The sequence below is a fragment of the Anarhichas minor genome, unplaced genomic scaffold (genome assembly GCF_050575085.1).
Source record: "Anarhichas minor isolate MPS153535 unplaced genomic scaffold, ASM5057508v1 ptg000010l, whole genome shotgun sequence".
Lineage (NCBI taxonomy): Eukaryota > Metazoa > Chordata > Actinopteri > Perciformes > Anarhichadidae > Anarhichas > Anarhichas minor.
In genome coordinates, this window is record NW_027466456.1 from 1389681 (window position 1) to 1417107 (window position 27427).

Genomic DNA, 27427 nt, shown 5'->3' on the forward strand with positions numbered 1-27427 from the left:
CTCTATTATGAAGCACATGTCCAAAAACACTGGACCTACAATTCCCATAATGCAACTCAATAGTGTCTTTCACAGTCTTTCACCCCCCCCCCCCTTTTTTTATATTATTATTATGCGTCAGATGAACAGAAACAAAACTCCTATTGAACATCAATGCTGCTTCATAACTGCTGGATATGTAAATAAGCAAATGTTTGCAAACACGTTTATCATAAAAACGTGATAATGTGTCCATAAATTAACTTCATTATTCTCCACAGTGAACTGTCACAGTCATACAACTTCTGCCTCCTCAATGCTGGAATCCCAGATGTGCACCGTAGTGGTCACATATTTACGGTCAAAGTTCAATTTAGTTGATTTAGCTGCAGAAAACCATGCGTTCAAATACTACTAACATACTATTGAGTATACCAGGTAAAGGGTTTTAAAATGCAGTTTGCCAAAAAATACCAGGACGCTCTTCTGCATTCGGTCTTATTTTCAGTACGCAAGCCAGCATACTTTTCTGGCTATTTTTTACCCACAATCCATCAGAGAACACAGACAGATGACAGCCTCATTGACAGATATCACGTATGTATCAGATACATGAGCAAAAGGGTGAAAGTTCAAGACACGTAGTTTGTCTGCAGACTGCATGCAACAGTGCGCACTCTGTGAGGGCAGCTGCAGAAAGTACAAAAGAACAGAAACTCTCTCCATCGGAAGTAATGTTGTTGCTCTGCGCGGTATCACGTGTGCACATGACATCATCAGGGTTATTTTCTCAGACTTGACAAAGAGCCATAAAGAACACATTGTGTAACTGATTTCACAGAAGTATTAAGTAATAAACATACATGTGATTGTTTGAAGTGAGTTGAACTGAAACAGAAACAAAGAGAAGCTTTGATAGAGATTTAGGAGTTTTTGCATCTCAGCACAAACAGAAACAGAAGTGACTAAAGTAAAATACAATAAAAGTATCTTAGAAATAATAATAATAAAAAGACAAATATGAGCTCTGAGCCTCTCTCAACATGAGTTCATATTTGCACCGGCATGCACTACTCATAATACTTGAGTGCACACGTTAAAACTGCATCCAGAATCACACTTGAACCGAGAGAAAGGGCTTTGACATGAACGCACTACAGGCTGCTTCAGAGGCGCGCGTGAAACATGACTCCTCCACAGAGGTGTTTCTAACGGAGGACAATCATTCGATACTAAAGCGGTGGCGTGAGTCCCGGAGACGTCAGCAGTCCCCGCCTTAATTATAGGAACCAATTGTTCGATTTTTTTTCTTCTTTCATTTCCCAAATCAGAATAGATGGTTGCAGGCGTTATCTGACTATCAGGGCGCGCGGGCAGTGGGAGACACCAAAACATCTGGAGAACTCTGTGTGGAATAAAGAAAAGAAAAAAAACTCCTCTCAGTGGATTTGTGTGATTCGGCCTCACAGTTATCCTGTTTGTTTGAAGAATGCGCCGCACCTCAGCAGCCTGGGCTGGCTGGGCGCTCTGTTTGTGCGCATCTTTGGCCACGAGCGCGCAGGACTACCCGGAGGACGACGAGATGGTTCTGGATCTGATCCGCGAGGACGGGACTCGAGCTGAGACCGGAGCCGAGCCCGCTGCTGAGTTCTTCAAGTGCAAAAAGGTAAGGGGGGGCATCTTCTCCACACTACCTGAGGTTGTGTACCTGACAAGTTTGAAGTCTCCATCTTCTCATTATTATGCAGGAATTATTTTATATATGCAATAACATACATTATAAACTAAGTTCTCCCGTATACGTGCATTGGGACAGAGCACCTGTACTCTTATGTTCTCGGCTGCAGGCAGCGTGGTGCATGCCCGGTCAGTACCTGGTCCTACTGCGTCAGGGGTCGCGAGACTCTCACGTGCAGAGGACCATCAGGAGGCTGAGAGCCAAAGCGGCCAGGAGAGGCTCCCCGCTGGAGGTGCTGCAGACCTACTCTGGAGCTCTGCACGGCTTCCTGGTGAAGATGCGCAGCGACGTCCTTCACCTGGTAACCGCTTCATCAGTCTGCATGCTGCTGCAGTAGAGCCCAACATGGGGGGGGGGTAACTTCTAGTAGGTGATCAATGCCATGACACCAAGTACCAGACAAATAACCCAATCAACTTATATCAGCGTCAGTGCATTTCTTTGTGTTTTGCCCGCCATTAAAATGCAAAGTTGGCTTTTTAAGTATTCAAAAATGTTCACACCTTCGGAAGAATATCTTACCTACATTTGAGAAAGACAAACTTTGTGACACCTTTGTCTATTGTATGTTGTTTTGCATCTCTTTATTTTGCATAACTTTATAATTTACCTTTGCTCTTATAATGTAACTCAATGGAACCTCCATTAACTAACATTAACTCGCTCTTCTTTTGAATTTTAAGATGTGAGCGAAGTAAGAATTTTGGCATCCTTGGTACCAAAGTATCAGTTTTCATGACATTCCTATTTTCGACCCACAATGCAATGGGATTGTGTTCCTGGCAGGCGGTGAAGCTCCCTCAGGTCCACTACATCGAGGAGGACTCGTCGATCTTTGCTCAGAGCGCCCCCTGGAACCTCCAGAGGCTACTGCAGCCTCACGGTGGCACCTCAGAGAATGGGACATACAGGCCACCCAGTGAGTCTGCCTCTGTGTCTGTCTATTACTTACACACACACACACACACACACACACACACACACACACACACACACACACACACACACACACACACACACACACACACACACACACACACACACACACACACACACACACACACACACACACGTAATCACATCTCAAATCTCACCCTCTGTCCTCTGCAGACGACGGAGGGATGGCGGAGGTGTATCTGATGGATGGCGGTGTTCAGATTTCTCACAGAGAGATTGAAGGACGAGTGCTCATCACAGACTTTAACAACGTCCCCGAGGAGGATGGAGTGAGAGTTCACAGACAGGTGAACACACACAGAGGGAAATACATTGCATATTTGCCATTACAGCTCATTAAAAAAAAAAAAAGAAGGTATTACTTGTGTGTCCAACCCTCTCTCTCCTCTCCAGGCCAGTCAGTGTGACCGTCACGGCACACACATGGCGGGGGTTGTGAGTGGGTCGGACTCGGGTGTCGCTCGAGGCGCCGGCGTAAACCTGGTCCGTGTGCTCAACTGTCAGGGGAAAGGGACCGTGTCAGGAGCTCTGGCGGGTAGGACTCACACGGATCTGTTGGAGATCATGTGATGCGTCCAATGCCACCCAACTGGGTTGTTCACGTTTGAGAAGCATGGCTTCAGAGAGCCTGCTAGATCACTCTAAGCCCAATCACTAGTCCTTTTGCATGAAAAGCAGGTGTAGAAATGGAGCTGCTGTTACATGCAACCATGATGTAGAAACACATTCGCAAAGGACAAATGGAGGGCAATCATTTCTGCAGCAGCAGGCTTTCCTATTATTCTTGAAACCAAATGTGTTATCTTGCTCAGGTCTGGAGTATATCCGCGCAACTTTGCAGTCCCGCCCGGTGGCTGCTGTGGTTGTTCTGCTTCCTTTCATTGGTGGATTCAGCCGTTCGTTAAACGCGGCCTGTCGCGACATGGTGGCTAACGGAGTCGTGGTCGTCGCCGCTGCGGGGAACTACAGAGACGACGCCTGCCTCTACTCACCTGCTTCAGAGCCCGAGGTCACACGACACTTTTCATCTCGAGCAGCCTGACGGATGCATTTCACACACATCCCTTATCTTAACATCTTGTTTGTGTGTGTGTGTGTGTGTGTGTGTGTGTGTGTGTGTGTGTGTGTGTGTGTGTGTGTGTGTGTGTGTACAGGTCATCACAGTCGGGGCCGTTAACTCGGCGGACCAGCTCATGTCACAGGGAGTGGGTGGCACCAACTTTGGCCGCTGCGTCGATCTGTTTGCACCCGGCGATGACATCGTGAGCGCCAGCAGCGACTGCAGCACCTGTTTCACCTCCCACAGTGGAACCTCTCAGGCTGCTGCTCATGCTGCAGGTACGCACACACCTGAAATAAAACACCAGTAACTTTAAAGTCATCTGTGTTGCAGCTGCAGTATAAGTGCTTTATAAGACATTTTTTGGTTTGTGCATCTGCAGGTGTAGCGGCGGTGATCCTGTCGTCCAATCAGAACGCGTCCCCGGTGCAGGTCCTGCAGGTGATGCTGCGTTACTCCGTCAGCAACACCATCAACTTCCTCTCTCTGTCCGACACGAGTCGTCTCATCACCCCAAACCTGGTAGCCGCCATGCCTCCCGCCAACGGCACAAGTTAGTGACACAACGGACACTTTGATTTTTAACACGACCGGCATCAGCGAGTAGTTCACACTGTGTGCCTGTGTGGGTGTGCAGATGGGGAGCTCCTGTGTCGCTCGGTGTGGTCAGAGAGGTCAGGGGTCACGAGCACCGACGAGGCCGTCAGCCGCTGTCGTCGGGGGGAGGAGATGATGAGCTGCAGCGGCTACAGTCCTGACGGTGACCACGTGGGAGAAACCATCACTGTGAGTTCAAACTGCTCTCTGATTATCACTAAAAACACTTTGATCTAAAGTCTGCTGTTCATAAAAACCCTCACTCGGTGTGTACAGGTGCACAGCGGGCAGATGGAGTGTGTTGCGCACAACACTCCGGGGGTTAAAGGTGTGTTCGCTGTGGCGCGTTGCTGTGTGACAAGTGGGCTGCAGTGCCGGATCCACGCTAGTCCTGAACCCGGACGCGATGCCGAGTGCTTCGGCACGCAGCACCACCTGACCGGTACGTCTCAGCTACAATCTGCTGGAGTGGAGTGTGAAATTACAAAGCTTTTTTCTTTTTTGACAATTTGGGGAAATACACTTACTTGATTTCTTGCTGTGAGTTAGATGAGAAGATCGATATCACTTTCGTGTCCGTCCATTACATTTGGAGTGAAGCCAGCAGACGGTTAGAGACGGAAGGAAAATGACTGGTTGGAGGAACTTTATGTTGGACTTCCTCCTCAGGTTTATTAATACTTAAAAGGCACAGAGACAGATGCACGAATGCAGGCGAGTGATCGTCTGTTTTATTTGCCCCTTGGCTCACATAGAATGGAGAACGGGGAATATGGGAATATTCTGCTACGTTAATTTTGCACACGTGACGGCGTCTTAAAGATTTCAGCGGGTCCTTTGGACAGAGCCAGGCTAGCAGTTTACCCCCGTTTCCAGTCTTTACGCTAAGCTAACTGTCTCCTGCCTCATATTTAATGGAGAGATATGAAATTGGTTTCAATCTTCTCATCTAATTCTCAGCAACAATAACAAGGTGTTGAATTCAGTCCAAGTTGTAATTAAAGTCCCACACTGTATATGAACCAGAGTACCCGTTAAACCCAGAGGAAGTTCTTTACGCTGCATTTAGAACACCGCGGCCAATTATGCCAGTTCCCATGGCAATCACCCTGAGAGTTATATGTGCTCCCCGCCAACATAAACAGCAGCTACAGCACGTGTGCGCTGTAAAGACCAGGGCTGTCAGACGCTGTTAGAACACTTGAATGCATCGTTGTTACTTTACATCGTCTTCCTCCTTCATGAGGATTCCTGCGTGATGAACGGGTCAGCGCTCCTCTGAGGATCACTGAACCTCCTTCAGAGGAGCGGAGAGGGAGGGAGGGAGGGAGGGAGGGAGGGAGAGAGAGAGAGAGAGAGAGAGAGAGAGAGAGAGAGAGGTTCTGATGCACAATAGATATCACGTGTTCCAGCATCACAGCAGGTCGGGAATAGTCACGAAATGATGATCTATTGGCTTCGTGTTGTATTTCGTGTCGTCAGGACCAAAACAACTACGATGGAAAGACGATCAGTCCTCCGAACAGATTTTCACATTAGGATCCAACTTAAAGACAAAAATACTTTGTGAATGACTTTAACTTTAACAGGATCTCGACTTAATTCTTAGAAAATCTTTATTCTGCATGTAGAGATAAACGGCTCATTCTACAAAAACACAGCAATTCTTATTTTCAGGTGATTATACACAAAAATATACTTATTAATATTACATTACATTTCTGCCAATACATCCCCCAAAATGCTGCACACTGTACCTTTAAATAAACAAACCATATTCTTACAGTATGTTTGTATCTGCCGTTTCATCTTGTTTTGATGTAAAGCATTGTGAACATCTTGTGTGTGATATGATGCTCTACAAACATCTGAATTGAATTATTGGGCAACACTTCTAAAGCCAGTTTGAGCTCATTACAGCGTGTCGCTCACGTGTCTCCAGGCTGCTCCTCTTGGTCCGCTGCCTCCATGTCGTCCGACTCGCGTCCACATGGAGGTGATCGGAGGCGCTGCGTCGTGGAGGACGGGGTGACGTCTCACGCCGTGTGCTGCCACGCTCCATCTCTAGAGTGCAACCTGTTGGACAACAGATCAGCTGACGAAGATCAGGTGAACGTTTTATCGCTCAAATGTTTGTATTTGTGAAAAACTCTTGACGTTTACACTGAGTAGGTGACGGATTACACTCCACAGTTTGTGTGTTCAAGAAAAGAAATAAATGCTGAGCGTACTTTAAAAAATTGCTGTGGGAGACAGATTGTTGTTGAGAATCTGTCAATTGACTTTGTGGTTGTTTTGTGCCTCTTTGTGGTTGTTTTGTGCCTCTTTGTGGTTGTTTTGTGCCTCTTTGTGGTAATTTTGAGTCTCTTCCTGGTCGGTACGTGTCTGAGTAGTAGGTGAAGTCCATGGTGACCACCTTCTCTGTATTGGCCTCAGTTAAATATTCTAAACCGATAAAAATGTCTTTGATCACATCTTTACTTATTGTTTCAGGTGGAGGTGTCCTGTCCGTCTGGCTGGACTCTGACAGACTGCAGCGCCGTCTCTCAGGGCTCCGCCATCATGGAGCCAGATGCTAGCGGCAACAGTTGCCGTGTCCGCGGCGCCACAGGAGACGAGGGGGTCACCGGCGTCGCAGTCTGCTGTCGCGTCCGACCAACGCAGCCCGATACAACTCCCCACTGATTTAATGTCCGTCTTAAAAACTGCTTTGACTCGTCTCTTCTCTAATGTTGTCATCTTTAACTTTCACCAGAGACTCTAAGCACTTCTGTAACACGGTTTGTGTGCGTTTCAGTTTTAGGGATTAGATCAAAATATGCTTCAGCACACAAAGTGTTATAATGCCTCAGACTTGCTTATGTTGCCTCAGTTAGTTCCGTCTTTAAACTGTATATAGTTTGTCAAATGTAACCAAATATTTCTGCATTTTTACAAAATGAGCTTTGACAAACATTTAATTTGTGTTAAAAAAAAGAAAGAAGCCTTGTAGTATGAGACACGTTATAATCGATTATATATCGACCTTATGTCGACGTAACACAGCAGACATTAAAGGTGAAATGTGTACGATGTAGCGCTGCGCTCCAAACCAATAGGGGGCAGTATTTCACCTCTACCACCAGGAAGTCTCAAAGTGGCAGCCATGATAAGAACTGGTTTAATTCTCTAAATGCAAATCAAGTAATGTCCCACAATCCTTTGCTGCAGACACCGGCGGACCTTTTCTTCTTTACACGAGATTCATCATCACGTAAATGTATTTGTTTAAACTGTTGGTTTTTTTGTCAACACAGAACACAAATATTACAACTCATCACATTGTGTGTAACGGCTCGAGTTGCACCTATAATTTATGAACCTTCTTCTTTTACCTTTCACAATAAAAGCCCTAGACGTATAATATATTTGCAGAGTATCTTGCAGTTCCGTGTCAGTTATTCATCAGGTGTAAAAGCCTTCAGGAGGTGTGAGTCGATTTTGGACGGGAATCTTTAATTGAATTGTAAAGCAACAAGTTAGTCACTGTAATAATTTACTTATGGAAAAAATAAAAAACGTGCTCTTAGCAACCTGGTCGTCTTTTCCTTACATTTATGAATTCTCCTTCACATCTTTCCTCGACTTCATGACGTTCGCCATCGAGGTCGAGGAAAAGTTAGGATGAAATCTTTTTGGGACTATTTGACCGCAACCCCAGGACCCTGAGACGCAGGCAGCCAAATGGAACTCAGCCATCATTCATGTCATTATTCACGGCGGTTATGTTCCTACTGTCCTAACTCTTCAGATCACACACACACACACACACACACACACACACACACACACACACACACACACACACACACACACACACACACACACACACACACACAGATGAAAGCGCTTCATGTTTCTGATTGGGAGTAAAGAATCAGGCGGCACCACCGCTGTGTGTAATCAGCCTGATTAGCTTCATTAACGAGATAGTTTCCTTCTGCTCTCACCAAATAAAGTGACCGACTTTACACTTACAGAAAACATTTGTCCGTCCTGAGCGTCAAACTGTCTTTATGTGACAGTAAATAATAAAAGTGTAGTGTAAAACACAAAGCAGTTTAAACAAAGCTCACTCACATGGGACTTAACCCCTCGATTCAAACACACAGACGTGAGCATGGAGAGCTGAGCTGAGCCGCACTGATGAGCGGACTGAAGGCTGATTGGCTCTGACGTCATCACTGCTGCAGTGATCCGTCTCATCGGGCGGCTGATTGTTCTCGGCATCATGTAACACGAGGCCGAGGTCACAGCTAATAAATGGATTATTCTCGTCCGATAAGACCTTTTTCAAAGCAGACGTGACTCATCGCAGCAGGAAAAGCACCGGTGTTATAAATAACGAGGCTCTGTTGCGTGAAGTATCTCGTGCATTAAAACTGCCTAGTATGTAGATTGTGTGTACACAACAAATGCTTTAATATTTACTACATTGGGAAGAATTTCTGAGACGTGAGCTTACTGCACATGCTCCACTGCCCCACAATGCATTGCGTCCGGGGGCCTCGAGACCTGACATCAGCCGTGAGAGATTTTGAGCAGAGCTGAAAGCTGTTAACATGTCACTTTAAGTGCTAACATGTTTTTAGGCGAGAGAGTAAATGTTTTACATTCAAATGATGTCAGTTTATACAAATAATGCCCGTTTGGACATTTGAATGCTGATGTGCGAGCAATGAGCCAACGAAGGTTTGCCTCATCTGGGAGCAGAAAATAAGGACTTAAAATGTTCAGCATGTACTCGTCATTGAGCCAACTTCAGTGTGAACAGTCGAGTAAAATCATACTTTATGGTTAGTTTAGTGGGCAGTAAGCAGTACATTCTGATGGAAGTATTCAGTACGCAGCCCAAGAACCTAAAACTGAAGCAGCTAAATGGAATTCAGCCATTACTCGTTTTATAATGTACACCTGTGCTTTACCCGTCAAAACGTCTGCAAGAAAAAAGGTTCAGAAGATGTAAACATGAAAAAGGTAAAAAATCAAAATGGAGCATTAACGTTTTATAAAAATGACAATGTGTAAACATACCTAAAAACCCCCCCCCAAAAAAAACAATGTTTACAAAAGGTTGTGCATTCCAGTTTATTTTATATCAAATTTCCCCTTAAATCAAACTCTGATGTACAAATTAAAACTCGAGTTTTAACATGCGTTACAGAATCCTGCGATGGCAAGAAGTGAACTTTCCAAAATCTAATGACGGTAAAAACCCGTAACAATGCCACGATATCCCGCCCCCCCCCCCCGCATCCCACGATTAAAACCAAAGATTGTTCCGACGTTTCTTCTTTTTTTTTTAGTTTTCTTTTTCTTTAAGTAGTTGTGGGTGATGAAGCAGTGAGTGGGGGGGGGGGGGGGGGGCAATGTAGGAGAGACTTGGCTGAATGCGACTCGTGTTGCCATGAAAACACTTGGCTCATCGGGGGCGGGGGTGTTACACAGCAAACAACATGGAAAATATATGGGGGGGGGGGGGGGGGGTGTTCCTCTGTCACACTGAAAAGACAAACTTCACCACTTAATGCCACACATGCAAAGGTGACATTCACATCTAGTGAGATAGAGAAGGGGGGGAGGGGAGGGACAGAAAAAAAAGAAAGAACGCATTGCATGATGGGTTCTCACGCTGTAAACATTGACCTGTTAAAGCTGAGAGATGAATCAGCCAATGACTCGTCTTCAGAACATCTCGTGTGGAAGAGTTGCTTCACTAAAACCATCCAGCGTGAACTCGGTATCTACAAAGTGTCTCCAAGAAGAAGCAGCATTTTGTTCTTGTTTGCTTTAAACCGTCATCAAAACCCTTGTCCTGTCGCCTGAACCCCGTTTTTATCAGGGTGGAACTTACAACCCCCCCACCCCACCCCCCCCAAAACTCCCAACATACACACAGAATCAACAACCAACGGTTACATTCCTACAATCCTTTGTCCCGACACACAGAGGTCTAACCGGGGGATGAAGAAGCCCTGTTGTTCTACAGCGAGACGATTTTAAACCACAGGAGACACCAAAGTGGAGCACACGACGACCCACCTCCTCTGGAGATGTGACGATACAGTGTGTGAGGTGGGACGGGGTGTGAGGGGGGGAGAGAGAGGGAGATCGGGAGGTTAAGGCACTTCAAGTCTCCCGACGATTGAGGGACGATGGAGCTACGTTTGGGGTTCAGCTCCTCTGTGTGTGTGTGTGTGTGTGTTTCAAAGACAAAAGCAAAAGAAGGCGACGCAAAAACAAAACCTGATAAAGCAGAGGTAACAGTGAGGCAAGAACGAGCTGCTTCTTTGTGTTTGTGAGTGGATGAGTGACACACGCTTGCATGTTTGCTATCTTTCCTCCACAAGTTCTTCTGTGCGTGTGTGTGTGTGTGTGTAACCGTGGCACCTTAAAGTAAAACATGCTCCTGAGCTCCCCTTCAGTCGGCACTGACGGCCACACCGCGGCTGATCCGTGCACTTCCCAGATCAGCTCTTGCATAAGGCTCGAGTCCCCCCCCCCCAAAACAAAACAAAAAAACATTCCTCTGCAAATATTCAATCCAGAGTCAAAGAAAACTAAAACACAGGCGATGAGAGAAACAAAAGAAAAGCATAAAAAAACCCAGCACAGGAGGAGCGTCCATGTGTCTGCTTAGTGGCACTGAAACATGTTAAGTTGTTAAAAGCAAAAGCGGCGGCGAGGAGGCTCTAGAGGAACCGACCAGTGCTGCTGTACGTCACAATAGAACTGGGCCGGACTATAAAGTGCATACTTAACCACACCCCTCCCAAGTGCTCCTCTGTGTGTGTGTGTGTGTGTGTGTGTGGAGGTGTTCCTGTACATATGCACACGCGTGTGTTTGTGTGTCTGAGAGTTCCTCTAGAGCGGCTGACGTGACCTCTCGCAAAAACAAAAAAAAAAAAATGTGTTGCATGGCTGTGGAGAAGAGCGCAGGAGACTTTAAAATATTATCTTACACTGGAAATTACACCTATGAAACAAATCTTTACAATATGAATAAGTCTATGTAGATACGTTGGCAAATATGAGCAGAAAATTGTTAAAACACAACCCAAACCCATCCTCCACCTCGCTGTCATTCTGAGTGAATGAATGAATAAAAGGATAAACTGAAGTCATCCGTGATTGAGGAAGGTGTTTTTCTTCTTTTCTTATTCTTTTTTAATGTACTTCTGCCCGTTATGATAATGCATCTCCATCATCGCCGTCGGCGGCTCTGAAAGGAAGTAATTTACGATTTTATTCATAGCTCCTCCGCTGCCGCAGCGACCGAGAGAATTAAGTGTTCCGATTGGCTTTGTTGTGGAGTCACTAAATGTCACCGGCCAATCACGAGTGCAGCTCTTCCAGTTGGCTGCCCGGAGCCGTGCCGCCGCCGCCGCCGCCGCCTCCCCCCTTTCTCCGGAGGGCTGGAGGAGCTACGGGTCCACGTCTTCCAGGTCACTCTTCGAATCGCCGAGCATCATGGGAGATTCTGACCCCTGGAGAGACAGACGATAATAACAGGGTCGGTACAGATTTTTTAAAAGTCGAATTCAAGCACTTTCAAGGTACCTGAACCAAAAATGTCAAGACCCTAGACGTCGACTATGAATGCAATCGCAAACAAAGTTTACCGGAGTTGACAATCAAGCATTACTCAAGAAGAATATTCAAAATTCAAGCTTAACCCTGACCTTATAAATAAACCACTTTTCAAACTTTCTATAACCAAGAAATGTTTTTGGGAGGAGAAGGAACAGATGGTGAAACATCCCTGTGCTGATCAGTCACAGTGGGATTATGACACTGATTATCTGGAGTATTCATGCCAGAAGCAGTGTGACAGCGTTGAGCTGTGTGGGCATCCCGTCAGACTCAGCAGGAGTCCCAGAAGAATGGATCCGCTTAATAACAACCGTGGGAGGCAACGAACTGCCTTTACAGCTTCTGACAGAAGCTCGGTGAGATGTTCCATTTTCGTTTCCATTCTTCTCTGCGTGAACAGAGCGATGATGAGCTGCTGTAATGCGATGAGTCATGCAAAGAAGGCACCGGGGGCTGCTGACCTGTCGGAGGCTGCGGTCGGCGTTTTCGTTGGCCGGGCTGCCGTCGGAGCCGTTGCTGCTGCCGGACTGCTCCTTCTCGTTTAACAGCGCCGTGGCGTAGGCCAAGGTGTCCTGCAGGGTTTCACACACAAGACAGTGAAACAGGAGTGAGCCAAGCGGAGAGCAGACAACATCAAGTAGAAACGTTTGTGTAGTCGTGGTGGAGGAACTGGAGGGGGTTGTATCATGTATCACTGTGTGTGTGTGTGTGTGTGTGTGTGTGTGTGTGTACCTGTGCAGAGATAGTGCGCTGGAAGGTTTTGTTGGTGGATGTCTCATTGGACACGTTGCTCTGTGGAGTCCAGTAGTGTTCAGTCATCTGAGGGCAGAGAGAATATGGTGCAAAAATGTCATTTCCTTTTGCTAATTTAATGCTCCGAGAAACATGTGAGAGACGCTGCACAGCGCTAGAAGGAAGTGTGGAACCAGAGCTGCTGATTGTTGGAACAGTGGAAAGACCGAGACGTTTGGGTGAATTTAGTTTTGTTTCAGTCAATGAGTTAACAAAGAAATCAAGCTAGTCTAGGTAACAGGTTGAAACAGTTATGTGTAAACTATTAAAACGGTTAGTTCAATTTAAATATAAACTTCTAAAATAGTTAAAATTCATGTATAAATTGTTAAAATAGTTATAAATTAACATGTAAAATGTTAAAATGTATTGAGAGTCATGTATTAATTGCTTAAAATAGTTAAAAGTCGTTCATAAACTGTGAAAAAGGTTAAAAGTCATGAATAAATAGACGAGTCAGATAGAAAGGGTAGATGTGAGATTTTGTTGCATGTTATTTGTGACGTCTCTCTCTCTCCCCTCGTTTCCTGTCAGCTATCTACCGTCACTCTCCAAGTCAAAGAAAACCTAAAAACGAAACACGTTTCTTCGACATAACGGACGGCTCAGTCGTTCAGACGCTTGCCTTTTTCTGCAGCCACTGTACTGCCCAGCTCCAGTGACCAGACAAGTCCTTGAAGTAATCTTTGGCTGGAGCACACCTGGTGGGAGGAAGAAGAGGAGGATCAGAGGGATTGTTTCGCCCAGTTTGTCTGTCAAATAAATCCTGAAAGTATCACAACTACTACTCCTGGACTACTCTTAACTTCTGACACTCAGACGAACTCACTTCTGGGCTAACGTGACCAGGAACTTCACACACTGGTAGCAGCGCCTGCTGTCCACGTTGTTGCTCTGGTGCATCAGAGCTGAAAGGAAAAAGCCCTCAAGTTAGATTTTTACACATTTAATAAATACATTTCATTCCAGAGATGCACCGATATGCAGATTCTCTTTCTGTGAACCAGTGAGCAAAGTACCCTTTTGAAATACAAGTGCTCCAGTATTATGTTGAAGTCCTCCACAGACTCAATAAGCAATATGCAAGATTTCATTGATGCAAGCGAGGGCAACTAGGCGGTAACCTCAAAGCTGCATTCTCTCTAGTGTCCACCAGGGGGCGACTCCTCTGATTGTATAGAAGTCTATGAGAAAATGACTCTACTTCTCTCTTGATTTATTACCTCAGTAAACATTGTAAACATGAGTTTATGGTCTCAATCTCTAGTTTCAAGTCTTCTTCAATACAGCATGATGTTCATTTAGTACATTATGGTCCATTTAGAGTCACACAGACCATAAAGCAGGGGATGATTTAGGGGCGGGGCTACACGGTGATTGACAGGTCGCTGTCGCTACCAGAGCCGTACACGTCGTCTCTACGTCACTCCTCCACATTCTAAATATGGTCACTTCAGTTCATCAGTTGCAAAAAAAAAGAGAGACGATGTCCTCCTTTAATGCAGGTTCACACAAAAGTGGATCAAATTTGTCCAAAGAGGGTTCTGTTTAGTCCACCAACAGACGTGAAGACAGGATCACCCAACCTGATGCGTCTCTGTGTGGCTGTGACATTACCGTCTGAGCAATCGGTGTATCTCTATCTAACAGCAGTTGAGTTCTACTCCACTGCTTTGGGCATCAGAGCAACAACAACAGAAGTACTCGTACCTAAAAGGCCTTTCTCCGACTCAAAAGCATACTTGAGTCTCTGTGTCTGCAGAGGGTCCTCCATTACCTGAAAGATTTAACCGATGTTAGAAACTCATCACGACAGCAATCGTATCTTACAAAGTGAGCGATGAAAGAGGTGAGGAGTGAACTCACGAGGAGCTCCTGCAGCATCTGAAAGATGTTCTTCAGTTCATGAGGTGGAGCCGTCTCCAGCTGGGTCTACGAGACACAAAGTATTCCCAAGAGTTTAGACTCGTTATTGGCAAATTGTCTGTCAGGTTTCTTCTTATTTCTTATTATTTCTTTTTACCTTGAGCAGCTGCAGCACACCCAGGGAGAAGGGCTCGTTACAGTACGAAGAATAGGTCACCATTTCTATCAGGAGCGACAGGGGACCCGACAACTCCCGCATGGCAAACATCACCTGTAAATACCCACCATGAGAAACATCAGGCTAAGAGGCTCTGAGCCTTTTCCACACAGTTGATTCTTTTGTATCCCTGAATGACAAGAACTGCATGTCTGGTTTAATGCCACAACACGCGGTGTTTTTAATGTCACCTCTAGAAGGTAAGGCTGTCCCTCAGGAGTGAAGAGTGAGGCCAGGATGTCGGCGTGGAGGGGGAGGAGCTGGGTGGAGGCCGGGAGGCAGCTCACGCGCAGCTTAAACCCTCCTGGAGCTAAGCAGGAAATAAAAACAAAAAAGGATCAGACTAAGAGCTGGATCGTATACAAAGACGTCAACTGCGAAACCTGCAGTGTCTCACCCTGCGTCCGCTGGGGGTTGAGGTCAGAGTGAAGAGTGATGAGGGACAGAGTGTTGTGGAGGTGGAGGAACTCCCGAGCCTGAGCTGGACTCCACCGCCGGTTCTGTGGAGACACACGGAGGAAACAATTAGTAATGTGGGCAAAAAAAAAAAATCACATGTATTTGTCTACTTTTAAAATCCTGAACGGAAAAGTTCAGGGGTCAAAGTGAAAGTGTCAATACAACTACACCGGCTCTACCTGGTTGTTTTGCCTGTTGGGTCCCAACAGGAAGATGAGCATCCGGCGATAAGCCGAGTGTTTCAACAGCAGCTGACAAGGACCGCATCCCTGAGGAAGACCAGAGGGACAAAACACACTCAACACGTTGAACACTAAAGAGAGCAGAAAGGTCTGAATCTACGCATCAGCTGACGGCTTCTTACCCTCTGAGCAAAGTTACTGAAGAGGCCGAAGTACTGCGCGCAGTTTTTCACATTCTCAGGAACGTCTTTGTCCAACAGGGACAGCAGCGTGTCCGTCAGGTTGTCCACTCCCGGGTCTCCGAAGTGAAGCGCGCTCTCCAGAGTCCTCTCGAGGATGGACGCGACCACCACCCTCACCTCCCTCACACTGCACTCCAACAGACAAACCCTGAGGAGACGTAATGATGATCAATATCTGTGGTGGAAGTGATAACGATGTGATAACGTCCTCAGGGTTCAGACACTGAAGTGACTTTATATTGTTTACGTCATGTCCGCTAAGCAAAGGAGCAGCCAAACGTTTCCTTTTGTGTGTGTGTGGGTAATATGTAGTAAATTGTGGTAATATAGTCGTGTTTTATTGCACATCAAACTCACGTTTCTGTGAGTATTATCGGAAAAAAACCGAACTGACTTGAAGCCTAAATAAACTCGTGTATGTGAGAACGGGTGTGTTGGAGTTCTAGACACGGAGGAAGACAAGAAGTCTCAAACAACGTTTGTGTGAGAAAACACATTTGCTGTCTTTGTCCTTGAGACACAGCTGAGTGGGAAGCTCCTTATCTGGTCTCTTTGGGAAGAAGACGAGTGATGAGACAACCGATCATGTCTCAAGGACTTCATAGCAAAACAGAGCAGAGCAAGACAACAACTCTCCCTAAACACCCCCCCCCCCCCCGGCTTTGTTTACAATTCTACAATCAGCATCCAGCCAGCGAGAGTGTGGGAGTGCGAGGACAGAGAGAGAGAGAGAGAGAGAGAGAGAGAGAGAGAGAGAGAGAGAGACACAGACAGACAGAGAGAGACACAGACAGACAGACAGAGAGAGACACAGACAGACAGACAGAGAGAGACACAGACAGACAGACAGAGAGAGAGAGAGAGAGACAGATATAGAGAGACAGAGACAGAGACAGACAAAGACAGAGAGAGAGAAGCTGTAGGGGCTGCAGCAGCGTTATCATGAGGGTGGATTATGTGACCTGAGGTCAGAGGGTTTAATGTTCAATGATTAGAACGAGCTGTGATCTCCGTGTTATCACATATCACGAGGACAGAGACAGACACGCTGCAGCGATGTCAGACAAAAACGGTTTTGTTTTCAAGTCTGCTCTTTGTGCTCTTTTTAAATGCTGCCCTCTTGGCCGGGACTCCCTCAGAGAAGAGATCTTAATGGGACGAATCAAATAAACTGGAGTGATTATGTGTCACTTTAGCTGCAGAGCTCAAACACTGTCCCTGATCTACTGTTTGACGAAAGACTTTTGGAAACATTTTGTTGAGCAGGTCGACAGAAAACGGCCCTTTGTTTCACTTCGTCCACCAAACAAATATTTCTGCTCCAAAATGGCCACGTGAACAAAGTATCCCAAAAAGGGAGACAAGTCTTGGTAAATTGAGGTAAATGAGATCCACGTTTAACAACAACAGTTTACGAGCTCTCACATGACTCGTGCCGTATAATCTAAGTCTCTTGTATCCAGTCGAACACTCACTACTTCACAAACACCTGCATTTTGGGTAAAACCTTTCTATTTCCTCTTGTGCTTGCTTGTCCTCAGAGTGGCACTCCTGCCTGTTTTACCGTAAATCTATGTGTAGAGACGTGCGAGAGACGTGTTGATATAGTTTTGCTGTTGTTGAACATTTTACTTCAATTAATCAAGACTTTTAAATTCCCCTGTTCACCGTGGAGGAGCACGAGAGAAAAATGTTTTCTTCAAGAACTCAGTGTAACACGGGGTGAGTAACTGATACACAAAAGCTCATTCTGAGGAGTAATCAGCTGAAATAATTACAAATGTAGGCGTTGTTCCTTTCTCTCATTTGCATAACAAACAATCTCTTCTATATATTCTATAAACCGCTCTGTTGTGCCGGCACAGTATGCATCACAGACGTGTAATCGTGAGCACACTGTACGTGATGCGACAGGTCTGCGGGTGAAGCACTGACCTGGTGATCTCCCGCCCCTCTGGTCCGACCAGGTACTGCACCATCCACTGGCACGCCTCGCAGCTCTTAGACAGCAGCACCTCCACCGTCGCCATCCACTCCTCCGTGTCCACCCTGCAGGAGAGACACAGACGAGTGCTGCGTTCATGTGGTGTCGGAACAATCGGGGAAAAAACGTGTTCCAGACGCCCCTTTAAGTCTGAACTACAACTCTGGCACACGACTTGCTGAGCCAAGTGATTTTAGGGAATAAATGCTCTTTGTCGTATACTAACGTAATGTTTTAAACATTTAAGCCTCCAGGTTGTTTTGACTCAAAGCTCATGAACTCCCCAGCTCTGGAATCGTCCGAGGAGCCCGTGAAGGCACCACGAACGGAGGTAGAACACTGATGCTCGTGATGAGAGACGTTCACCGTCGACAGGATGTATTCGCGTACGTACCGGAGCTTCTTTTTGGTGTGCAGGTAGGTGTGAAAGAGAAAGTGGACAGCCAGCTGAAGACTCTCTTTGGCCATCGGCTGGTAGTCTTGGTGCTTCAGCTTTGTCTGTAACACACACACACAATAAACCACATTTGTCGTTACTATCAGTAAACAAAATGAAGAAGAAGTGGACTCTTCACCACTACTCTGTCAGAAACACAAGCAGTAGAAGCACATACTGCATTGACGGAGGCCAGGGAGAGGGTGAAGTTGAAGTAGTCGCTGTTGTAGACGTCTCTGTTCCTCATGAACTTGAGATTCTCGTCTCTCACCATCTGATGGAAACACAAACAGAGACGTTCACGTTACGCTCGCTGCGATGAGCTTCTTCCTCCTCGTCACCGCTCGACTCCTCTCTACCTGATAGATGCTGGCGGGCATCTTCTCCACAAACAGACCCTTCTTCTCTCCCTTGCGGACCAGGCGGGTGAGGAGGGTGAGGCGGTCGTTGTTGGCCCTCGGGGGCCGAGGAGAGGACTGAGGGGAGACGTCAGGAGAGGACGGTGCAGACCTGGGAAACAAATAGAGACACGTGTTTACTGATGAAAAGGGTTCACGGGGACGTTCCTACATACTGATTGTGACAGCAGCCGTGTTTCCAGTGAACTTTAGAAATCATTTTCCTTTTGAAAATGTCGCAAAAAAGAAACGTGAATAAACTGGATATAGGCTCATTTTAGGAATGTCTGTAATCTGCCAGTAAACAGTAGAAGAAGAAGCTCTCATAAACTCTCATCAGACAGGAGATTGACGACCTACAGGTGTGTGAAACCGTCTGATGCCTTATAAATGACCCGATGAGAACCCGATGAGAACCCGATGAGAACGTCCAGCAGCTTTGCGTTTAGAGGTTCACTCACAGAGTCAGGTCCTCGGCCTCCTGCCTCATGATGCTGACTCGGCTCTTTTTGGGCAGCACGGGCGAGTTCTGGTCGCTGATCTTCTGATAGAACAACATGTAGGCGTTCCAGTACCTCCTCCGCACGTCGGGGTAAGGGTTGGCTGCACACACACACACACACACACACACATCAAGGTGACTACATGTTTGCATGAGGAAACAGTACGTGTGCAGAGTGTCACATATTTTTTAAACTTCACTTTAAAGGTGCAACATTTGAGATATGGTCAAAACTTTGGTTTAAAACCAACTGAATGTGCTCGCCCCGGACCGCCCCGTCTTGTAATACCACTTGTACCTCTAGAGGCGATAGCGAGTCATGAAAATGAATATTCATGAATGTTTCTGATGTAATTTCTAACAAGCAGAGTATTCTTATGTCTTATATGACATTATATGTCTAAGTGGGATCTTCATGTTTTTGTGACAGACGTCAGAGTTTATGCATTTTACTTACATTGGTCGTAAACCTTGGGACGGTACTCTCCACCAAAGCACTCGTACTCCAGAGTTTCGTCGTTCATGTCGAACTCCTCCACCACGTTGTCGTTGAACTTGTACCAACGTCCCCGAGCGCTGCCACTAAGAGACGAGGACAAACGGAGGTGGAGGAAAACGTCACATTGGATTCAGATTCATCACAATTTTGCAGATTCAGAACCGGGAACTTCAGCACATGAGTAATAAATCAACAGTAACATAAAACTCAAGAAAGGTTTACATACTAAAACATGCACACGATGCTCGGACTCTGTTTGCATTCAGAAGTATTTCTCCCACAAGACTTCTGCTTTACTAAACACTTTACAGTGAAGCCTGACATGACATGAGGTAGAGCCATGTGTGCACACCTGGTCCACATACTGCAGTACAGGGTGAGGTGTCCACCTTGTAGTGAAACCAGCGTGTCAGGTGACCCGACATCAATGACAACAGACTTCAGAATGTGTCAGCGTTTCTGTAAAGAGATCAACGTCCTGAGAACAAGCCGTCTTTGTCGTGGTATTCAGCGGGTTTAGGATATTAGCTCCCGTGGTCTCTTTACGTTCCACTTCTTCTCCAGCGAGCGATCCTGCCTTCCAGAGCCAGACATGTGGACACAGCCCACACAGAGTCTGATGCTGCCCCGAGGAGCTCCTCTGAAACCCGCCTGGAAAACTAAAGCAGCAGATTAACGTGCTGCACTAATCACCGCTGACGTGACTCTTGTGTCGAAGTTTGACCGGGAGCTGGAAAATACGATGCAGCGCGAAACTCTGACGAGCAAATGAAACAATCAATGAGTTTCACTTTTCAGAGAATCAGTTCTGTTCATAACTAACAAGTATTTATACATTTTCAGAATTTTAATCCTTTAAATGCCAATTACTTCACATAAAGCAGCAGTTGTTTTTAATGTCTAAGACCTCACACTCTTGTCAAATTTATGCCATAACCAAAGTGGTTGAATGATCCCAAAGCACGTCTCTTACCGTCTATCTTTAATGAAGGAGTAATAGTGACCGGCGTGGGCCTGGCCACTGTGGACGACGACTCCCACGAGTTCGTAGTTCTCCGAGATCGTGACTTTCTTCCTGGGCGATCCTGCCGAGGTCCCGTCGCCTCGCCCCTCTCCGCCCTCACCGCTGCAGTCCTGACGGGCCATTCCAGAGACGGTGTAGGGCTCCATGTTCAACACCCAGGGGAACTGTGCACCAACGACAACAACAACAACAACAGAGTCCACACAAATCAGACTCCTGGGATTTGAGAAGGTGTATCGTAGTGACTCAACATTTGTGATTTTAGGATGAGAAATGCGTTCCGTACCCGGATCTGTTCGTCATATTTGATGGAGCGTCCGCTCTCCCAGTCGAAGCCGAAGCGCATGAGGTGAATGCAGAGGACGCTGGGCAGGGATTTGATGCACGTCCTCTTCACGGTGGTTCTCTGATGAAGGAACGTACACATGAGCGAGGCGTGACATCAGTGCAGCAGAATGAAAGCACGCAGAGCGATTTACACACCTTGTCCTTGCACTTCTCACAGTAGTAGGCGTTGCTGCCCTCCAGCACCTCTCCCCTCACAAACTGGTCCAATGAGATCTCTAAGCTTTGGCAAGATGTCACTCCGAGGTTCAACGCCATGAAGGTTTCTTCACGCTCGTACCTGTGTTTGACAACAAAAAGAAGACGAAAGGTCAAACATCACCTGTGATGAGCCTCAAAAACGGAAACAAGCGTCTTGAATGTTATCGCTCACCGGTGAGGACAGTCTTTACAAATCTTCTGGTCGGAGAAGATTCCCTGAAACGTGTTTTTGAAGATCTGTTCTCGACCCATTTTCTGCTTGGAAAGGAGTCTCATCGTTAATATAGATCATCACAACCAATCAGGTGAGAGAAGAACGTATCTTTTTCTTTTTGTTCTCTTTGTAATTGGTCCTTACTTTGAGATGTTCGTCAAGCTGATCCACCAGACTGGTGAAGAACTCGTACGCATCCTGCTGCTCTCTTACATACAACTCCTTGTTCCACATCTTGAAGATCTGCAGCAGACGGAACACATTTGCACATAAATATTAGCTAGTAGGGGTGTGTGTGTGTGTGTGTGTGTGTGTGTGTGGAGGGGGGGAATCCATTTATGTAAGAATAAAAATTCTTATCTTCTAAGATTCTGAATCAATTCCCAACTTCCCAAACTTGTTATTCTAAAAGTCACTGAGATTTGAGAAACACTAAATCCTTTTTCTGTGTATTTGTAGAAGTTCAGCACAAATAAATGTTACCTTTTACATTAATGCAATCGGTTGATATAACGTTTATGATCTTTACTCTATCATGAGACAGACTTTCACCTTTAATTGTTCGGTAATAAACTAAACTGACTCAAGTCGCAGTTTAACTGAAGATAAATCTTCACAGCAAGAAGAAACCTGATGGTAACAACCTGCTCAGAGATTTCTTCCATGTTTCAGACAATGACAGCATCATTATAGAGGCGGTGGACTTTTTGTTTTGTTGAGAAAGAGACAGAACTGTCTGAGTGAACAGCTGAGTGGTTGTGAATGTGTGGCGCAGACCTTTTAGTCGTAATGTGCAGCACAACAAACCGAATCACACTGGCAATTTGTCTCAAGACGACTTTAACTCATCATTATGAAGTAAATGCTGCTTGCACGATGTAATCGCTACAGAATAATGACACCGTCCGCGTCTGGATTGGTTCCCCATCAGCCTTGCTTTCAGTTCACATGCGGTTCTGTCGTGCCGCTGGTAAAATCTCCGGGAAAACGACGGCTCCTTTTACAGAACAAAGGAGGTGCGTCAACCATTGCGCAACCCAGACAGGAAGACGGTGGAGCCTTTGTTTCCGGTAGCTTTCCCCGGTTACCAAAGAGCATCGATGCACCGAAGTAACTTTGGTAAACAAAACGCAGTTTTTGTGTCGGCTGCAGAGAGGAAGACGCTGCCGAGACTTGAATTAAATGTATTTTAATAAATATCGAGCTTTTTCCTGAATAAGTCACCAAAGTTGTCGCTAGTAGTCGATTCTCAGGTCTTTGAACCAACAACAATACTACTTGGAAACACGAGGAGGAGAAAAGTTGGCACTTTAACAAACACACTTGTGCAGTAACATTTGAAGTTGAACGGTTGCGTTCAGAACAGTCGGAGCACGGCGAGCGGTTCCGTTACCTTCCAGAAGTTCTCAGGTATGTAGTACTGCAGTTTGCTCTCCATCAGGTGGCCGAACAAAGACTGGACCTGGTAGAAGACGCTCTCCTCTGGCTGGTCCGTGTCGTCCTCGATGGACAGGAAAGCCTTCAAACCAAAACACACACACATACTCGCTGATACCGGATGACTCTGTGAACGCAGGAGGTGAACGGCACATAAGACTACTGGTGCGTACCTCTGGGAGGCCGGGCTGCATGTAGAGCTGCTGAAACACAGCGTTCATGTAACACGTGGCTCCGCCGTTCTTCAACCCAACGAAACCTGAGACGGAGCGGCTCTCTACGGGGGGAAGGTACTGAGAGAGAGACACACACACACACACACACACACACACACAGTTTGATTCACATTTAAACTACCATCCAACCCACAAACATTAGAGCAAGAAATGTGATTTCAATGAGTGTCTTACATCGAACTCCTTGCAGAGGGAAGAGTCGGACTGGTGGTGCATGGACATGAGCTCTCTGGTGATCAGCCGGAGGTTGGCCAGAGAGCTGTCTGCGAGCATCACCAGCACCTCGTAGGCCGCCAGCCGGCTGCTGGCTGTGCTGCACCTGAACACACCACGACACAGCGTTAACGTAGTGGCTTAACAATGTTTGAAATGGTCCAATGCACAGTAGGAAAGATTAGATGAAAGGGAGGGAGAGGACTAACGTGTCGTACTTCGGGTGGAAGTCGTGGCTGGGGGCCGGGGAGGGCGTCGGGTTGGAACTGTTGATGATGATGCGCGACGCTCGAAACAGGAAGTCGTCCAACAACTGCTGGATCAGAGAGGCACCTGGAGAAAAGAGTTAAGCATCCTCACATTACATTTGAGAGAGTAACAGAATACATGGAAGGTGATAAAATACACAATCAGATTACCGATGGGGATTATTAGCAGGTTTAATATTTTAAAACACATTTTAAAATAAAGAATGTGAACATATTAGAAAACTTCTCTGGATTGGATTGAGGTATCCAAAAGCATGGGAGAGTAATTAAGTTGTGTTACTTTAATATTGTGATACTTAGATTAGGTTACTGACTACACAGTTAGTACATTTAAACTCTTAAAGTAACCCTCCCAACCCCGTCATCTCCCGTAACTTCCTGAACTGGTTGAATGGCTGCGATACGTTTCCCTCGCGTGCTCACCGAGATGCTCCTTCTCGTTGCCGCAGAGTGAGAGCAACGTCTTGATGAGCCGGAGGTGTCCTGCCAGGAGGATGTTGTCCGCCTCGCTGGTCTCCATCTCAGAGCTCCAACTGGGCTCAAAGTTGTCGAGCCAAGAGATCTCGTCCTCCAGCATCGTGGCTGAGCTGACTTTCAACACCTCCATCTCCGACGCTGGAGGAGGCGAAGAGAGAGAGAGAATACAAGAAAAACAGACTTTAATATCTATTAACTCAATTCCTACGTCTGGGACAATTCTTCATATCTAGGTGTTGAATCTTACTGGTTAGGTCGTCCAGAAGCTGACATCTTAGGTCAAAGTACTCGGTGCATTGAGACAGCAACCTGAGAGGAAAAGGATCATCAACACCAGACCTCTGCTAAAGTTTCAGACATGTGTGTGTCTCTTTCTGAAGTACCTCTGGTTGACCCCTCTCATGATGGAGGTAGGACTCCACAACGGCAGCTGGGCAGTGAGGACGACTGAGATGAGGAACAAGTTGGGCTTCTGGACTTCGGCGAAGGCCGACGTGTCCGTCTGGCTCAGAGTGTAGAGCTGATCACAAGCCACCCGGCGGATCTGAAGAGAGGAAGGGACAGAGGACGCAGCTGTAAACGCACAATGTAATGTTGGGGATGGATTTCTGCTGTGATGGTAAACCCTCTGAACTCATACAACCGCTGGCTGGATTGAAAAAAAGCATGTTTTCTTTAATCAATTGCCAAAACTACACTGTTTATCACAGCCAGAAGCTGTGTTATACTGCACACAAGACATGTTTGAGTTCTCTCTGCTTCTAGACATGATTGTTCTGTTTCCACAGAGGTGCAGGACTCATATAATGCAGTAAGAAACGAGGCTGCAGAGAGTAAAATGTGACGGTAGCAAAAAATGCAACAAAACCTGCTTTGGAGTTCAGAGGGTTAAACAAAAGGAGGGCGTTGTTTACCTCTCCGCTGGGAGATCCCAGCAGAACATCAATGATGAAATCGTTGACGGAGGGAAGGTTGTAAAAAGAACCTGAGGAGAGAAACCACCCACAGGGTTTAATTGCATGGTAGAAGTCTGCACCAGTATCAGCTGCAGTATCATTACATGGAGGCCTAATGTGCAGTCATCATCATAAGTGGTGTGTTTGCTCCTGCGTGAGTCTTACACAGCTGCTGGCAGCGGAGCTGCAGACAGGTGACCAGCAGCGACAGAGCCTCTCGCGCGATGATGGTATCTTTGACAGAAACACACTGCTGTCTCACGCATATCCCAGCATGCAACGCTGTTGGCGTGGTCTCCCCCTCACTGCTGGAGCTGCAGTTACTCCCTGCAAAGAAAACAAAAGAAAACATAATTTGATCTACTTTCGTTTCTTTAGCTTTTGTTTTGTGGAAACGGAAATGCTTCGACCATGAGCTGTTGGCAACAAAAATGCAGATGAGGAATGAAGTTGTGCAGCATAATCACCACACACACACTGACTGATCAGCTGATGTGTTAATAGCTTGTTGAGAATCAGAAGAGCTAGCACCCACGACAGTGTTCAGACAGACAGTAGTCAAACTCAAGGACCTTAAAGCACATTTTTTTTAATTTCCAACGACTTGGAAGGAAACAAACAAGGACGATAAGTCCAAACCTTTCAATTAAAAAATGTTTCATTATCTAGAACATTACAAGCAACCAGGCGGCTTGATAACTATATAGTAGATATAAGAATCTAGGTTTTTTGGAGAAACTTACAAAAGGGTCCTAAACTACAATTTGAATATGATCCTGAACTTTAAATCGCCCTTTCAGATGACAATGTTATGTGTTTTGGGGAGCTCTGATTGATAAGACTAGTAGTTCATTCTCAGCTAAAGGTAAATAGGAGAATGTTGAATATTATTAGGGGCTATTATCAAGGTATTGAAGCACCTCTGCACCCGGCCACATTAACATGGAAAGTGTGCTTTCTGTGTCACCTGTACTGCTGACTCTGGTGCGGACCCCCTGAGGCAGAAGGGAGCTGTGGGTCTCTCTGATTGGCTGCGGGCTGCCAACCAGATCCAACCGGCCTGCTGCAGCTGCCCAGGTCAGACGCATGAAACAGGCCACAGTGGCAGTAAAGTCACCCACCTCCATGGTCTGGAAAAGAGGACGTTGTACGTTTACAAAACAAAAACAATCTGGGTGCTGAATGGACGGTGGGTTTCGTCATGGTCGTGTGTGTTTTACCTGAATAGCTACGCGGGCAGCCGGGACGATCTCCTCGACTCTGATGGAGGAGCGCTCAGACAGAGACATCTGTCTGTAGGACGACTTCTCTGGAGTTCCACAGAGAGACAGCTGTCGTCCGGCTCGTCCAGCGTTACGAAACGGACGAGACGACAGCGCCTCGTCCCTGATGACGTCATCGTCCAGCGCTGAAGGCATGCTCTGGCCAACCAGAAGAAACCTGCAAACACCAACAATTGAGTATGAAGTCTAACCAGAATATCAACCCCTTTGTGTGTGTGTGTGTGTGTGTGTGTGTGTGTGTGTGTGTGTGTGTGTGTGTGTGTGCGTGCGTGCGTGCGTGCGTGCGTGTGTGGGGCATTCTGCACCTGGCCAACTGAAGGCAGATTGAGTAGACTCCTTGTCTGGTCTCGTAGTCCACCTCTGATGGGATGGAATCTCTCTGCATAACATTCACCACCAGACTGCAGAGGAAACACAGAGAAAGAGTACAGTTGAGTGCTGTGTTGAATCTTTGTTTGCATTTTTACATTCAAAGCTTCTATTGAGGTTTTCAAACAAAGCTTTGAATGTCCATCATACTATTCATGACGTCATTGTAGTTGTGTGGTCACATAAATGTAATTTATGGTGCTGTTAGATTGCTGCTCGATCAACACGTTAATACAGGAGCGTGTGGAGTTTTTTTGACAGCAGTGAAGATGTTTTTTGAAAGGCTTAACGCCAACAAATATAGATTAAAGTAGATTATGTCATCAGATCAAACGTCTATCAACTAGAAGAACTCGGAGACATCGCACAAAAAAAGTTGAGTGCTCTGGAAAAAAAGATGCTGACTGTTGCGCTTTATCTACATACGCACTGCCACACAGAAAAAAACACTATATTTACACCACCAACATAATATTAGGGTCGCCTGATCTTTATCTGCAAGTGTGAAATGTCGGGTTTAAACAGAAGAAATAGATTTAAATGTCAACGTTACGAATGAAGCTTTGAAGTTTCAAACTATTCAGTGCAGCCCGACTACTGTCAGAACTAAAAGTACAAAAGCAAAGCAAACACCAGACAGTGACTTTTCTCTAACAGGTGTGCTGTTCTCTGTTACCTGAGGCCTCCTGCTTTAAGGAAGTTCTCACAGAAGGACTTGCTGCTAGTTTTCGCCATCTCATCGTCCGACGTGGGCATGAGCTTTGAACTCAACACCTGACACACAGAGAGAGAAGAAGAAGAAGGGAAACAGATGTCAAAGTCACTAATCTACCTTTAAAGATTGAGAATATAGATAGATAGAT

The 27427-nt window shown here is 46.1% G+C and overlaps 2 protein-coding genes across 8 annotated transcripts in view; one reads left to right on the plus strand and one right to left on the minus strand.

Annotated features, from left to right (window-relative positions):
- Window positions 1–1468: 1468 nt before the first annotated feature.
- On the plus strand, window positions 1469–7077 carry pcsk9 (proprotein convertase subtilisin/kexin type 9). The gene is made up of 12 exons (XM_076088534.1): window positions 1469–1645; window positions 1827–2018; window positions 2504–2636; window positions 2828–2961; window positions 3068–3209; window positions 3487–3683; window positions 3829–4012; window positions 4117–4287; window positions 4372–4520; window positions 4608–4773; window positions 6274–6440; window positions 6825–7077. Exons 1-12 carry the CDS (start codon window positions 1469–1471, stop codon window positions 7014–7016), a joined length of 2004 nt encoding a protein of 667 aa, XP_075944649.1. The 3' UTR covers window positions 7017–7077.
- A 2367-nt stretch (window positions 7078–9444) lies between these two features.
- The window catches only part of usp24 (ubiquitin specific peptidase 24), a 36881-nt gene continuing 18898 nt past the window's right edge, over window positions 9445–27427 (minus strand). For 3 of the 7 annotated variants that reach the window (XM_076087418.1, XM_076087416.1, XM_076087412.1), the window contains 36 exons: window positions 27241–27338; window positions 26501–26596; window positions 26133–26352; window positions 25880–26042; window positions 25078–25239; window positions 24871–24941; window positions 24340–24500; window positions 24204–24265; window positions 23903–24094; window positions 23420–23543; window positions 23172–23316; window positions 22935–23054; window positions 22718–22843; window positions 21469–21567; window positions 21283–21368; window positions 21048–21189; window positions 20851–20970; window positions 20514–20728; window positions 19499–19623; window positions 19001–19142; window positions 18501–18651; window positions 18320–18415; window positions 18100–18203; window positions 17657–17770; window positions 15662–15869; window positions 15477–15566; window positions 15236–15338; window positions 15030–15148; window positions 14779–14892; window positions 14622–14687; window positions 14466–14532; window positions 13585–13663; window positions 13381–13456; window positions 12696–12782; window positions 12425–12535; window positions 9445–11857 (listed from right to left, as the gene is read on the minus strand). In XM_076087418.1, coding sequence (XP_075943533.1) covers window positions 11795–11857; window positions 12425–12535; window positions 12696–12782; window positions 13381–13456; window positions 13585–13663; window positions 14466–14532; window positions 14622–14687; window positions 14779–14892; window positions 15030–15148; window positions 15236–15338; window positions 15477–15566; window positions 15662–15869; window positions 17657–17770; window positions 18100–18203; window positions 18320–18415; window positions 18501–18651; window positions 19001–19142; window positions 19499–19623; window positions 20514–20728; window positions 20851–20970; window positions 21048–21189; window positions 21283–21368; window positions 21469–21567; window positions 22718–22843; window positions 22935–23054; window positions 23172–23316; window positions 23420–23543; window positions 23903–24094; window positions 24204–24265; window positions 24340–24500; window positions 24871–24941; window positions 25078–25239; window positions 25880–26042; window positions 26133–26352; window positions 26501–26596; window positions 27241–27338 — 4317 coding nt within the window. In that variant the 3' untranslated portion in view covers window positions 9445–11794. The remainder of the gene's footprint in view (window positions 11858–12424; window positions 12536–12695; window positions 12783–13380; window positions 13457–13584; window positions 13664–14465; window positions 14533–14621; window positions 14688–14778; window positions 14893–15029; window positions 15149–15235; window positions 15339–15476; window positions 15567–15661; window positions 15870–17656; window positions 17771–18099; window positions 18204–18319; window positions 18416–18500; window positions 18652–19000; window positions 19143–19498; window positions 19624–20513; window positions 20729–20850; window positions 20971–21047; window positions 21190–21282; window positions 21369–21468; window positions 21568–22717; window positions 22844–22934; window positions 23055–23171; window positions 23317–23419; window positions 23544–23902; window positions 24095–24203; window positions 24266–24339; window positions 24501–24870; window positions 24942–25077; window positions 25240–25879; window positions 26043–26132; window positions 26353–26500; window positions 26597–27240; window positions 27339–27427) is intronic. The other 4 variants (XM_076087417.1, XM_076087415.1, XM_076087414.1 and 1 more) reach the window with 3 other exon arrangements.